This window comes from Patiria miniata, unplaced genomic scaffold, assembly GCF_015706575.1.
Source record: "Patiria miniata isolate m_02_andy unplaced genomic scaffold, ASM1570657v1 HiC_scaffold_16, whole genome shotgun sequence".
NCBI classification, from domain to species: Eukaryota; Metazoa; Echinodermata; class Asteroidea; order Valvatida; family Asterinidae; genus Patiria; species Patiria miniata.
The window spans coordinates 11209909-11222989 of NW_024037054.1; the positions used below are offsets into that span (position 1 = coordinate 11209909).

Sequence of the window (13081 nt, forward strand, 5' to 3'; positions counted from 1 at the left end):
GGGCAAGTAAAAAAAACAAACCCAAATGGGGACCAGTTTTTTAATTCACACACATCCCTATGTGAACTGTTTTCACTTTGCTGAAAGAACACTTACCTTTTTTTTGTGATCTGTAGACAGAACTTTAAAACGTTAAATTGTGTTTAAATTTCCGTAACTTAAAAAGTGCAGGATTGATTTGAATGATTTTTGTACTAAAAGAAAGCTTATTAATTTGGCTTTCATATTCTAGATTTTGAAAGTGCTACATGCAGAACTTCATTTAAAAAAAATGGTCCTGCCATTTGGGTTTCCTGTTTTTCCCGCACCTTGTATAAGGCATGCTGTACTAGTTTTGATATGGGGAAGTAAACTATTGCTTGCAAATAGCGTACAGTGTAGTTGACCCAATGTGGAGAAGACCACAGTGAATTTTTGAGTTGTTTGCATGGAGTGTTCAGGTAGGGGAGGAAACAGAGATGTAGACGAGTCTTCTCAAGATATCGTAAGTCACAAACCAATCACAAGTATAGGGCGCACTGAACCAATTCAAGCCCCATTGAAAACAGTGTAAAATCAACAAAGTTCAGGGCCAAATAACATGCAAGCCGACATCACTGGGGTTTCTCAAACAAAAAACTAAATTATTGTCTTGTACTTCATCTTTTCATTTCTTTTCAATTTTGGGTAGATTAGCCGATTACATTTTAAAATATTCACACCAAAACAAAATCACCTCCCGAAAAGTGATAGTTCCCAAGCCTGCATGTAGCCGTTTTACAAGTGGCATCCTTCCACTTTCTCAGGCAAATAGGACCCATTTTTCAACCGTAATTTTATCAAGCCTGCCCTCAGATGGAAGCCCCAAAACCAGGGAGTTGATCCTTGGTTACATTTACACAATTCCACCGTTTTTAAAAGCCAAACGGTCTCCATTTTCAAAAGAGACTGTGGGGTCACTTTTTATGCTAATCAGCTCGCGTAGAAATTCTCACTTAAATTAATAGTTCACTGCACCCACAAGTCATCCAAATGGTTGGCATTCCTTTGTCATTGTTCATTTCCTGTTAGTTGTTGTGATTTGACTTGTGATTGCCTTGTGATTGCCTTGTGATTGCCTTGTGATTGCCTTATGATTGACTCGTGATTGCCTTGTGATTGACTTATGATTGACTCCAAAACATTTCATTTTAGCAATAATCACAACTGTGAGCCAAAAAAAGTGCTTCAGAATGACATCGCCTTGACAACAGAAAGAAGTTATTTTCTTGATTTATACTTTTTTGGGGTAACTAAGTTAGATGGCTTTCTACAATAGATCTTGTACTCTATTTTTACAGCTATTAAAAACAAGGAACAAGTCCTGTAATCACCTAATAGTACTAAAGAAGATGAATTAGCCTAGTGATCTTTTTATTTTCTCTTCTTGAAAAAAAGTAGAATTTTTAATCCTTGATTTTGTTCTTATAATAAACATGCTCTTTGTTTATGCTAACAATATTACATATTCTCTCTAGACAGTCGGAAACTACATGGTGTCTGATATTATTTGTGTTCAATGTACTTAACATTACTTTAAAAACAATTTGTTTAATTATAGTAAGCATATATAATTTATAAAGTGTACGATGAAATGCTACAAGTTGAAGCCGATGTATGGGTAGTTTTCATTATGTGTTCGTTTTATTTGAAATGGTTCATAAATTTGCAACATAAAAGTTTGAGAAGCTCCTTCAAAACACTTGTTCTTGACACAAGTTTAGATTCACCCCCACCCACACCCTTTAGTCAAGGCCCGTGTGGCTGCCCGGACACATGATGCTGGCACGTAAAAAGACTAGCACGAGCGGTGAAGCCGCGCTTCGCCGCTCATGCTAGTCTTTTTACGTGCCAGCGTCCAGGGTGCTCACGTGTCCGCATTGCCGCATGGGCCTTGACTAAAGGCTAGCCACACCCCCAATTTCTACCCCCAATCCCTTCTGATAAAAAATCAAAATCAAAGGAATGAAAGGTAATATGCAATATTTGCAAACATCAAAAAACAAAACTTCCAAATTATTATGAAATACCTTACTTGACTGTAAGTGAATAATAGTCTCAAGCATCCTGTGAAATCACGGCACCTGGGTGATGTGCTGTCATTTTCAAGAAAGCGGAATTTTTGTATCAATGTCCAACGATGGTTGGCCAACCATCGTTGGAAAACGGTTGCTTTTTGTTCCAAATACTACACCAGTGTACCAAGTTTAGTTAGTCCACATTATGTTTGCAATCGGTTACACATCTGTGAATGGGTGCAAGCCAGCTAATCTGGTTCCCTGACTTGACAATTCCCGACGTCTATAAATTGCTCCGTTTTGTCTTAAGTGGGGTCAGGGAACCAGACTACAAAAAAAAATCATTTTTTTTCTTGGTTTTTCCAGCATCTATTAACACAAAACTTTAAACAGGCCAGTGTAACAATACATTGTATTGTCCATAAAATACTAACCCCTGAAATTCATCTATTTCTGAAAATAACATTGTTTTTGTTTTTTTGTTATTTTTTAAAATTAAATTTAGTCAAACACTTTACATATCACTCAAGAGCATTATTAACCTGGAGCAATTTTCCACAAATTTTGAAGAAAGAATGAAACATAATTTTTTTCTGAAAAGTCTTGGTGGATATCTTTCGAAGACCTCCATTCCCTTTTTTTCTTTTAGCAAATCCTGTTCAAAGTGTTTAAACCAAGAGCCAAGGAAATGAAGTTAATGAAAATATAACAAAAATACTTTTTTTTTAAACTTTAAATTCCTTATAATTTTGCCATGATGTAACACGGAACACACAATTAATTACAGGAAAACGACCAAATTTTAAGTACTGGTTTTTTTTCTTGTCTTTATTTACTTTTTCCAACTTAAGCCCACTAGGTATTACACAAGTAATCCAATGATTCGAAATTACTTTAAAATGAAAAACAATATGAAAATGTATACTTTGCACAGTGTTTGAAGATGGATATTTATTAAATACTTGCACACTTAGTCAAGTCGCCATCAAAATATTATGTTTTATAACACCTCAGCCACAGATTCTGTGTCTTGATTGGCCGAGAGCGAGTCACATGTTACTTTTTTATTTTGCTATCTTTCTGTGCACGGCCAAAAGTACTATACCCGTAGCAACAAAGTACTATACCATTGGCAACCAAAGTATTATTTCCACGGCGCTGTATTTGTGTGCATATGGATGCTTGTGTGCGCGTTGCGCGTATTGTTCCAAAGAGAGCGCGCCGCAGACTTGGGTTGAAACATTTCGTTAAGGGGTAGTTTGGAAGAGAGAAATACATTTTCCACGCATTTTGTATTGAAATTGAAGTTTATTTCAACTGTGTTCAGATTTAAATAATTTAAAATATTAAAATCAAGCAGAATCTGTGGGTGAAGTGTTATAAAACAAATATTGAATGCTTTATCTCGTGGTGAAGTAAAACTAGCCTCCCTCGATGATCCATGGACCATTCTATTTTCCCTCGGCTTCGCCTCGGGAAAATAGAATGTCCATGGATCACCTCGGCAGGCTAGTTTTACTACACCACTCGAAGCATTCAATACTTGTATAATATTCTGGATAACGGATCATACCACACACAGCACAAATTCCATCTACTCGCATTGAACCATTCTGTGGTGTGTGAATGCCATCTTTTGCCATGCCCACAGCTTGAATAATTACTTTGATGATGATTGTATGAAGGCCAGTTCATACCTCATGCGAATGCAATGCGAATTTGACATCACTAAGCATTCGCTGCGAAACTCACCGGAGTTGAAATGTGCTCAACTTTTGCAAACTTACAGCACAAAAACATGCCTTGTGAACCGGCCTTAAGGAAGCAAGGCATGGAGTTTTGAATGCTTTCAATATTGTGGGTTTCTTACTATACACTTTGATGACATTTTTCAAGACAGAGATATTCTTTTCAATTTAACACTTTCAGCCACTTTCTCTGAAGAGTTGTTCATAAATTAATTCCAAAAAATCAGTTCATCTGAAGACACTGGATAAGACTTAAAAGGAGAAAACAGTACTGGCACGACCATGTAATTATTGAATATTGATCAAAACCATGTGCATATGAGCTTGCTTTTAAAACAAAATGTGAATCAATGATTTGTTGAAATGGCAGCTGCAGCTTGCATTTTAGGTCAACAAGGGTTAGAGAAAAATAAATAAATTACACCTATTTCAAGCAAAACAGTCACCTTCCTGTGTACTAGTGGCTTCAAAGTACTATTGTTTTCTTAATGCAAAAAATGATACAATGTCCTTGAAATCACAAGCATCAACCCTCAAAAAGAGGGAATTATTTTTGGACTTCTCAAAATCTAGGAAAGTGGGGTGGGTAGTTGCAAGTGCGGTTTGTCCGAATTGCATGAAATTTGCTTTAAAAATGATTTTAAGGCTCAGCATGAAAATAAAAGTGAAAATGATATTGGGTAAAAAATGTAGACGGGGTAGACGATCAAAGTATATTCCCATCCCCCCCCCCCCAACAAAAAACAAGTCATAGCATCATGGTTATTATCAGAAGATACTGGTATGTTGAACTCGGGCACCTGGCCCGATGAAATAATGCAGGTTCTTTCAAAAATGTCCACAACACCTTAGGCTGCTGCCATACAACCCATGTCCGAGCAAGGAGCTCAGCCAGACATCATGGATAGGCTTGAGTTTGGCGGAGGGAGAAAAAGCCTCGTGGCACAGGAGAGAATCAACGAACAACTCCACTCACATATGGTCCGCAGCCAGAAATCGAACCCGGGCCACAGTGGCGAGAGGCGAGCACTCCACACACTTGCCAGCAACAATGACAAAGGAAATGAGACTTTTTAATGACAGTCTTAAACAGAAATGAATGTCTCGAGTTGAAGCAGCATGTCAGAAGATGACACTTGTGTGATTTGGAAATGGAACTAATCGAGAAGTTCTCCATGAAAATACGGATAATATGGTTGAAAAAATAAAAAGGCCTGAATGACTGAATAAATAAGGACTGAAATGTTGGTGGTTACGAACTCAAATTGTCAACTTTGATACCGTTTTGTGACCGTTTGTCGGGCCAGTGATGAGAGAGTCCTGCCCGCTGCCTGAGCTTCACCAAGTCAGGGGCGTTTTGGTATAATTGGTGGGGCGTCTCTCGTATCACGCCCCTCCTGTAGGACTGCCTGGGCTTTAGTTTAGATTGGTTTTCCGCTGAATTTATGGTGGGCACCGTGGTTAGGTCCAGTGAAAATCTAAATATATACAAATAACATCAAAAGAAGGTCAGCCGTCTACCACTATTTTTTTAAGAGGGGGAACTGCTGTCGATGAGATATGCACAACTCTCACCTCAAAAGATCGTGGCTTAGAGTGGCGGAGCTGCGAAAGCACCAAGCGACTGGAGCAAAGATTAAGTCAGCATGCACAAATGGCGAAGCCACGAGGCCTTTTCCAACTTGATTTTGTTGAATTATTCATTGTTTTTATGCAAATTAGAGTGCTGGAAAGTTAACCAATCACAACGCGGATTTTGTCTAGTTGCTTCCATTTGTGAAAGAAGGGTGAGTAAAAAAACCGTAAGAGCAAATAACTGTAAGTTCAGATGAAAAATAAGTTCATACACTCAAATAATTTCTTGAAATACTTTTATAAGTAAAATAAAAATAAGATAATGTAAGAACAATTACAAGGTCACGATCTCGTGGAAAACTAGACTCGCATTTTTTGTTTTAATTTTTGTGCAAGCGTCCGGGCGCGTCGACGCGTCCGGGTAGTAGCCACGCACGCACTAAAAGGCTGATGATTGGTTGGAATTTTGCTACCCTTTTGGCAAGACACTTTACTACAATTGCCTCTCTCCACCCAAGGAGAATAAATGGGTACCTGTGAGGGTAGAGAACAGATTACTCACATAATCATCGCAAAGACTTACATGTATAACATAAAAAATGTGCGTGGGTATTCTCCTTGTGGATGCCAACAGTAGAGTGAAAACACTGAAATCCATGAATATCTTAGAGGGTTCAACTTTTGATATGTGTGGAACACAGCGTGCGCGAATTCTTGGACTTGCCCAAATTCATTTGATTGTTTTTTTTTTTCATTTGGCACATATAGCTCCTTATTAACCTTAATAGAAAAGTTTTGTATCAGAATAGAATCAATCAATCAGTTAATTATTCTGTATACCTGCATGTACAATACAAAGTAAAGTAATCACTAATTTTTATAAAAATAGTTATTACATCTTTACAGTATTTGTAAAACACATGTCAAAATGTTTTCCTACTGACAGTCATTGCACTTTATACAACACCTGAATAAATCCCTGTTATCTGATTGGTGGATCGTTGATCACACGTCATTGAATTATTCGTACCAACGCACGGCGCGCACGTGGTGCGCAGCGCACAGTACAATGGTAGTTCTATTGCACGGTGAATAGAACTTCCATTGCACGGTGTCACTGCTGCTGGCGCTGTTTTAAATCGAGATATATTGCATATGATTGTTCTCAACCTGTTGAACAGTTTGCATTAATATAAATATGATGAACTAGTCAAACTTTTAACAGTTTTTAACCTGAATAAATTGGCTATTTAAAGTCAACCAATCAGATGACAAGGATTTATTCAGGTGTTATATAAAACAAATAATGAATGTTTCACGTTCGTGCAACGGAAAGAATAATTTCATTTGGTGACAGATGAAAATGTTCTATTATTCTTACCATTGCACTCACAAACATTCATTATTTGTTTACTAAAAAAGTAATATATATATATACATGCATCGGTACTTGCACAAACATCAAACCCTGTTACTAGCATCAGTGCTAAAAATGTCATCTAAAAATAATGTCACAGAAATTGTCAAATAATTTGTTTTAAATATTTTTTTCTGAACTGAATGAAGTAATATGGGCCGAGTTCGGGTAGTCAGTTCTTGACGCGGTTATATTGTTCTTGCAAATCCCTGACGGATGGGTGTTGTGTGATCCTGTTCCGAGTGCAGTGTTCGCGGGTTGTGTTCCCGCCGTTCAAGCGAGAGAACAATTTATCCGTGTCAAGAGCAGACCGCCCGAACTCGGCCATGATGTCTCCCAGGTTTTGTTTCCGTGGTAATGAAATATTTCTCTTTTATGGTTGACTTTACACCAGAACAATGGTTCTTCAAAAAAGGCATTTCCTTGGACATGCGTCTTTCCAAAAGTTTCATTAAGTCTTCATTCAAATTTGACTTTAATTGTTTTTCTAAGATTATAAATTAAAAAGTAAATTTTCCCCAATAACTTACCAAAAGTTGGGAAAAAAAACAGTCAGGAGTCAAACATGCCTAGTACTTTGAAGTAAGAAAATTATATCACAATGCTTCATTATGAAGTACTTTTTTTTAGTTATTTGTTTTGTTTTTACATTTGTTTAGATTTCTGTTTTCTGAAAACATATATGTCAGTCATGCAACTGGAAATTTACAAAAAACGAGGAAATGCCTTACCACAGAAGACTCTGTACAGTGTTTTTCAATTTGTAATGGCATTCATGAGAAGTAAAAAAAAAAAAGAAGGAAATCAGCGGATCCGAGGAAAAAATTGCATGTCTGATATAAAAAAAAAAACTAGAATAATGCGGTCATAAAAATGGTCAATAAATAATTTGAATAAATAAGAAAGACAATAAAATTTCGGCAAAACAATATTTCCACGTTGATAAAATTGTTGAATAAGATAAAGCAAAAGCATTTTATCGGCTACCTGGCAGAGAATTCGTGTACATCTCGCTTGTACCATCGTATTAATCCGTCCTGATCCAGACGCTTTAAGATCGAAACCTCTTTCTTGAAGTCGTGACTGCCTTTGACGTTTTTGAATTTAACGAACGACTTGTCGTAGTAGTGCTCCGAGTATGCGCCGGTGAAGCCCATGCCGTAGACACTGACCGAGTCGCAGCCGGCGTGAAGCGCAGTGAAAAACATCATGCCGCCCGTCGTTGGCCGAAAGGATCGGGTGTTTTCCCAACTGTTTAAAAGGGAGAGAGAATTCATCCTGAAGCTCACATTTTCCTTGCACATTAACAAATGCTAGTATTCTGTGTTGTTGTTCTTTCATTACCACATTGTTTATTGACTTGGCTCTCCCCATGACCAAATTGTTTGCTCAGTCATGAGGAAATCACTAGAGCGTGAAACAAACGACCACAAGTCCAAAACTCACTTTTTTCAACCCAGATTTTCACTACCAAGGAGTGATTTAAATCATAGGTGTTGTGTGTAACGTTTGTTCCTTGAACCTTACTCTTTTATGTGATGTAAAAATGAAGTCCATACGTGCAAATATAAGAAAGTTATGCCTTTTTGTTCATCTGGTCCCAATGATCAAACTGCAAGCCATTTCACCACATGACCAAATGGCACTCCATACCTCAAATTGTGCGTGGATACTTCTGAAGCACTTTTCTCATTTTTTTGTAATGGTAACACTATGAATAAACAACACCAATAGAATGATGTATGGGCAGCCAAACATATCAACATGCTGCCTTTCTGAAAAGTAGTGAATATGTCTGTGTTGAGAGTGTTTTGTGTGTGGTTTCCTGGTCGACTAAAGTCGCCCATGGGAATCAGCAGGGGGGTAGTTCTTGTCGACAAAAGTCGCCCATGGTAAGGAAAGGGTTAACAAATGCTAGTATTCTGTGTTGTTGTTAAGACCATCACAAGTCCTTCGCAAGTCTGGTCATAAGTAACAGGGGGTGAACAATAACAAAGGAATGCCTTTGTTACAATCCATTTGAATAGGTTGTGACTTGGCTTAGGACTAGTTGACTTGTGAGGACTTGTGAGGACTTGTGATGGGCTTGACTACAACACTGCCAGTGTCCTGTTCAACACATCTGTATCATCATCATAGGGCCAAAAAAAAAAGTCTTCGGTTTCTGGTATGGAGCTTGCCCCAAAAGTGGTGTGGCGACACGGCTTTTTTCTTTTCTTTTTTTTTCCTTTTTTTTCCTTCAACTGTCGGCTGATGACTGCAAATGGTGCCCGACTAAATTTAGTGCAAAATGTATGGGAGCCCAGAGAGGCCACATTAAGCTTATACTCAATCATAACCCCATCTAAAAACACATTAAAATTGTGCAGCAGCAGGATTCCAGTCAAACCAGTGAGTTTGGCGGTTTTGAGACATCATCTTACATTAAAAAAAAAAAAAATTTTGCCGACGCGCATGGCTACGGCGACGCACGCGCATACCAGAAACCGGAGACTTTTTTTTTGGCCTAGTGAGAACTACATGTATTTTGAAGGGAATGTAACTACAGAGTGTGCCCAAAAAAACAAAGATACAGAAAACAAATAATTATAAACTTGTTAATGTTTTTTCTACAATGAAATTATACATTACATTAAAGCCTGACTATTTCTCAGTCCATTCTATGGTCCCTAGGTCCCAAAATACAATCAATCAAAATGAAAGGGTGTCAATTTCACTTGGGCCACCCTCACCTGTGATGTCACCAACTTCAATGCCTATTCAATGCTTAACCCAGATTCAGCATGTCCAGGTGAGAGTGACCAAGATAAAGGTTACACCCTTTCACTGAATTGATTGTATTTCTGGATCTAGGGACCCAAATGGAATGGGGTCAAAAGGAGTGGACTGTGAAATAGTCAGGCTTTAATGTAACATATAATTTCATTGAAGAAAGAAACATTAAACAGTTTTAATTATTCATTTTCTGAACTTGCACTTTTTTTGGCATACTCTGTATGTATCTCTTGAAGCTATGTTCTTGTACACAGCAAAGTTTTAGGCCCCCCGGCTTACATTTTGTGGTTGTATCTGATGAAATCTGGATGAAGTATCCTGACGTCCTGAACATTGACGCGGAGTTTTAATTTTGGACTGCGGCCGGTGGCTGCTTCCTTGACGTACCGGTAGTCCTGCTTGCGACACGGCATAAAGACGTACTTGATTCCCTGATGAACGACGGGAAAAACAATTGTTAGGGAATGTGTGATCGGTGGTTCCGCGGTTCGAGTCCAGCTGAAGAACTTGTGTTGTTTGCTGAAGATTTCAGAATGGCAAAATGTGTGATCTGAGGGTCTGGGGCAGGGTGACCGTAAGGTCATGGCCAAATTCTGCTAAATGCCCGTCAAAAATCTGTCAAATATATCAAAAATCTGCCAAATTTCCATGAAATACACTATATTGTTGATGTACCCTAACGTGGCGCGGCCCCTAACGTGGCACACTTTGATTTTTCGCCTGTAACGCCTACCTAGAGCAAAAGTTTTAACTGAAATTTCCAAGAAAGTGAAATTTCATCAAGTTCTAAACACTCCTCTTCATAAATCGCGAGTTTATTTACCCGTAACAAAGTTAGAAGAAAAATTTATTTTGGCGTGATTTTCCGATTTTATTTTCAAGTGCAAAGTGAACCCTTTAAAAATGCCCCAAAAAATAAGAAAATGATTTTCTGACAAACATCTGGCTGGGCATGTAAGTAGAGATAATAATTGATTATCAGAATTTATCAAGTTTACAGACATTCTTAAATGTTAAATTGGAATTTTCCGAGATTTATTCAAGTGCGCCACGTTAGGGAACACTCCGCCAATTTGTGCCCAATTTCCGGACGCCACCGTTTTTGAATTTCGGATTAAATTTTATGAAACTGAAATTGTTCACAGAGGTTAAATAGCAAGCATTAATAAGGTAAAAGTACTAGTGTTTTACTGCATGAATTTGAGGTTTGTCAACAAAGAGGTTTGGCAACACTACACGAGGAAAGTCGGGTAAGCTTCGAAGTGCGCCACGTTAGGGAACACGACTATAAACACTTAAAATCACATGCAAATGTAGTAATATTGCCTTATTAAACTAAGGTTCAAATTACATTATAAACAATCAATGGTCATATAAAGGTGTTGTGAAATTGCGTAAATTTCAGTCAAAACGAGGTTGCGTTATGACGAAATCCGATACCCAGTGAACCCCAGCATCTAGCTAAACCAGCCAACCTGTCCCATTATGCAAGGGTTTGTTTGCAAAGATTGAAGCTTTTTTAAACAAATCTACATTTTTTTTCCAAATTTGCTATGTTTTTCTGTCAAATAACAATTTTTGCAGAATTCTGCAAGAAATCTGCCCAAAAAATCCATTCTGTCAAATTTTCTGTCAAACTCATTTTTTTTTACAAAAAATCCGTCAAAGTTTGCCGAAAATCGGCTAAAATGGTCACTTTGGTCTGGAGTTCGAATCCAGGTGGTGGTCTTGTGTTGTTTACTTTAGATTAAGATTGAAAAGCTTGAGTTAAAGGAATGTGTGATCAGGGGATGTAGGGATCAAATCCAGCTGCTGGCTCTGTGTTGTGTCATTTGGATTGAAACTGAAGACTTTAAATAACGTCTGGGGTTTGAATCCAGACGCTGACCTTATGTTGTTTAGAATAAGACTTTAACTCTTGACAGGGGAGTGTGTAATAATAGGATCTGTGGTTCAAATCCAGTTGCTGTCCTTTTATTGCCCTGAATGCTGGAGTGCTGTGGCCTAGTGGTTAAGGGCACTGGATTCGTGGTCTATGGGTAAAGCTGCAGGTTGTGGGTTCGAGTCCAGCCGGGGTCATGGTGCGTGTGCCCTTGAGCAAGGCACTTTGTCACTCATTACTTCTCTCCACCCAGGAGTAAATGGGTACCTGTGAGGGCAGAGATGGTTATTGTGATTGAATAAGCTTGCTTGCGCCTATCAGGCAGCATCGAGCTGTATACTCCCCAGGGAGCTGAGATGGTATTTGGAATGTTTAATTGGTCCAATGATCAGGGGTAATAATAATACTGTAAGCGCTGTGATTTAGTTTACTAATAAGAGCGTTCTTAAATGCCGATTATTATTATTATTATTAAACAGAATGAAAACCGTGAATGGAAGAGTGTTCGATCAGAGGTTCGAGGTTCGAATCTAGCTGCTGTCCTGTGCTGTTTGGAATCAACTTGAACGGGGAAGTGTGTGATCTGAGGGTCTAGGGTTCAAATCCAGACTTTCTGCAGAATCAGGGAGAGTTGGCAGCTCTGTAGAGTGTAGGGACACAAAGGTACCCCTCTGTCTCAAATTGTGCACAGTACAAGGGCCAGGGGTTCAAATCCAGCTGCTGTCCTTGTGTTACTTAAAATACAAATGAAAACCTTGCACGGGGGAGTGTGTGATCAGAGGGTCCGAGGTTCGAATCCAGCTGCTTTCCTTATCTTGAATGAGGGAGGTGTGATCAGAGGGTCAGGGGTTCAAATCCACCCACGTCCCTCTACTCACCTCATCCCTAGGGATATCTCTGTCCTTTGTGTTTCGGAGTGACCGGTCCATCAATACAAGGTGAGTGGTTCGATTCCCGACATCATCTTCGTAACCACGTCTGATGCAGTGGTTGACTCTGTAAACAGATAGGATTCATCGCAACAATCAATGATTAAATCAAATCAGATTTTGCCCTTCATCGACGTGTGAATACTGTATACTCAGTGTGTTACTTCCCGAGTGAAAGTTGGAAAACATCACTCAGGTGGGACTCGAACCCACAACCTCCTGCTTTCTAGTGCAGATGTCTTACCACTCGACCACCGAGCTAACAGGATCGGTTGGCTGGTTCAAATCTGATGTACATAGCAGCAGGTACCACATTAACTATTCATAAAAATAATGATGAGTGATGCTTTCCAACTTTCACTCGGGAGGTAACACACTGAGTATACAGTGTTTATACGTTAATTGGTGAAGGGCAAAATCTAACTTGATTTACATCACCCCGACGCAAAATTCCATCTTGTGAATCAATGATTACAAACATAGCAGACTCTTTAAATGCATTTCAAATCAATTCAACCAGTAAAAACTATGCTTCTTATTTTAGTTGATTACTCTTTCAATTGAGCACTTCAATATCACTGTCTGACTAGAAATGACTTTTCAGTCAAAATATTTTAATGTTATTCACAGTTTTAGGTTTGTTTCAGTAACAGTCATCAATTTTTCAGTTATCCTCCATCATCATTCTAAAATGGTGCTTGCATGCAAATACATGTGCC

At 38.5% G+C, this 13081-nt stretch overlaps 1 protein-coding gene across 4 annotated transcripts in view; it reads right to left on the minus strand.

Annotated features, from left to right (window-relative positions):
* Positions 1 to 4835: 4835 nt before the first annotated feature.
* The window catches only part of LOC119722991 (alpha-N-acetylgalactosaminide alpha-2,6-sialyltransferase 2-like), a 31096-nt gene continuing 22850 nt past the window's right edge, over positions 4836 to 13081 (minus strand). For all 4 annotated transcript variants that reach the window (XM_038193437.1, XM_038193438.1, XM_038193435.1 and 1 more), the window contains exons 6-9: positions 12312 to 12429; positions 9831 to 9982; positions 7764 to 8027; positions 4836 to 5262 (exon numbers count right to left, since the gene is read on the minus strand). In XM_038193437.1, coding sequence (XP_038049365.1) covers positions 5037 to 5262; positions 7764 to 8027; positions 9831 to 9982; positions 12312 to 12429 — 760 coding nt within the window. In that variant the 3' untranslated portion in view covers positions 4836 to 5036. The remainder of the gene's footprint in view (positions 5263 to 7763; positions 8028 to 9830; positions 9983 to 12311; positions 12430 to 13081) is intronic.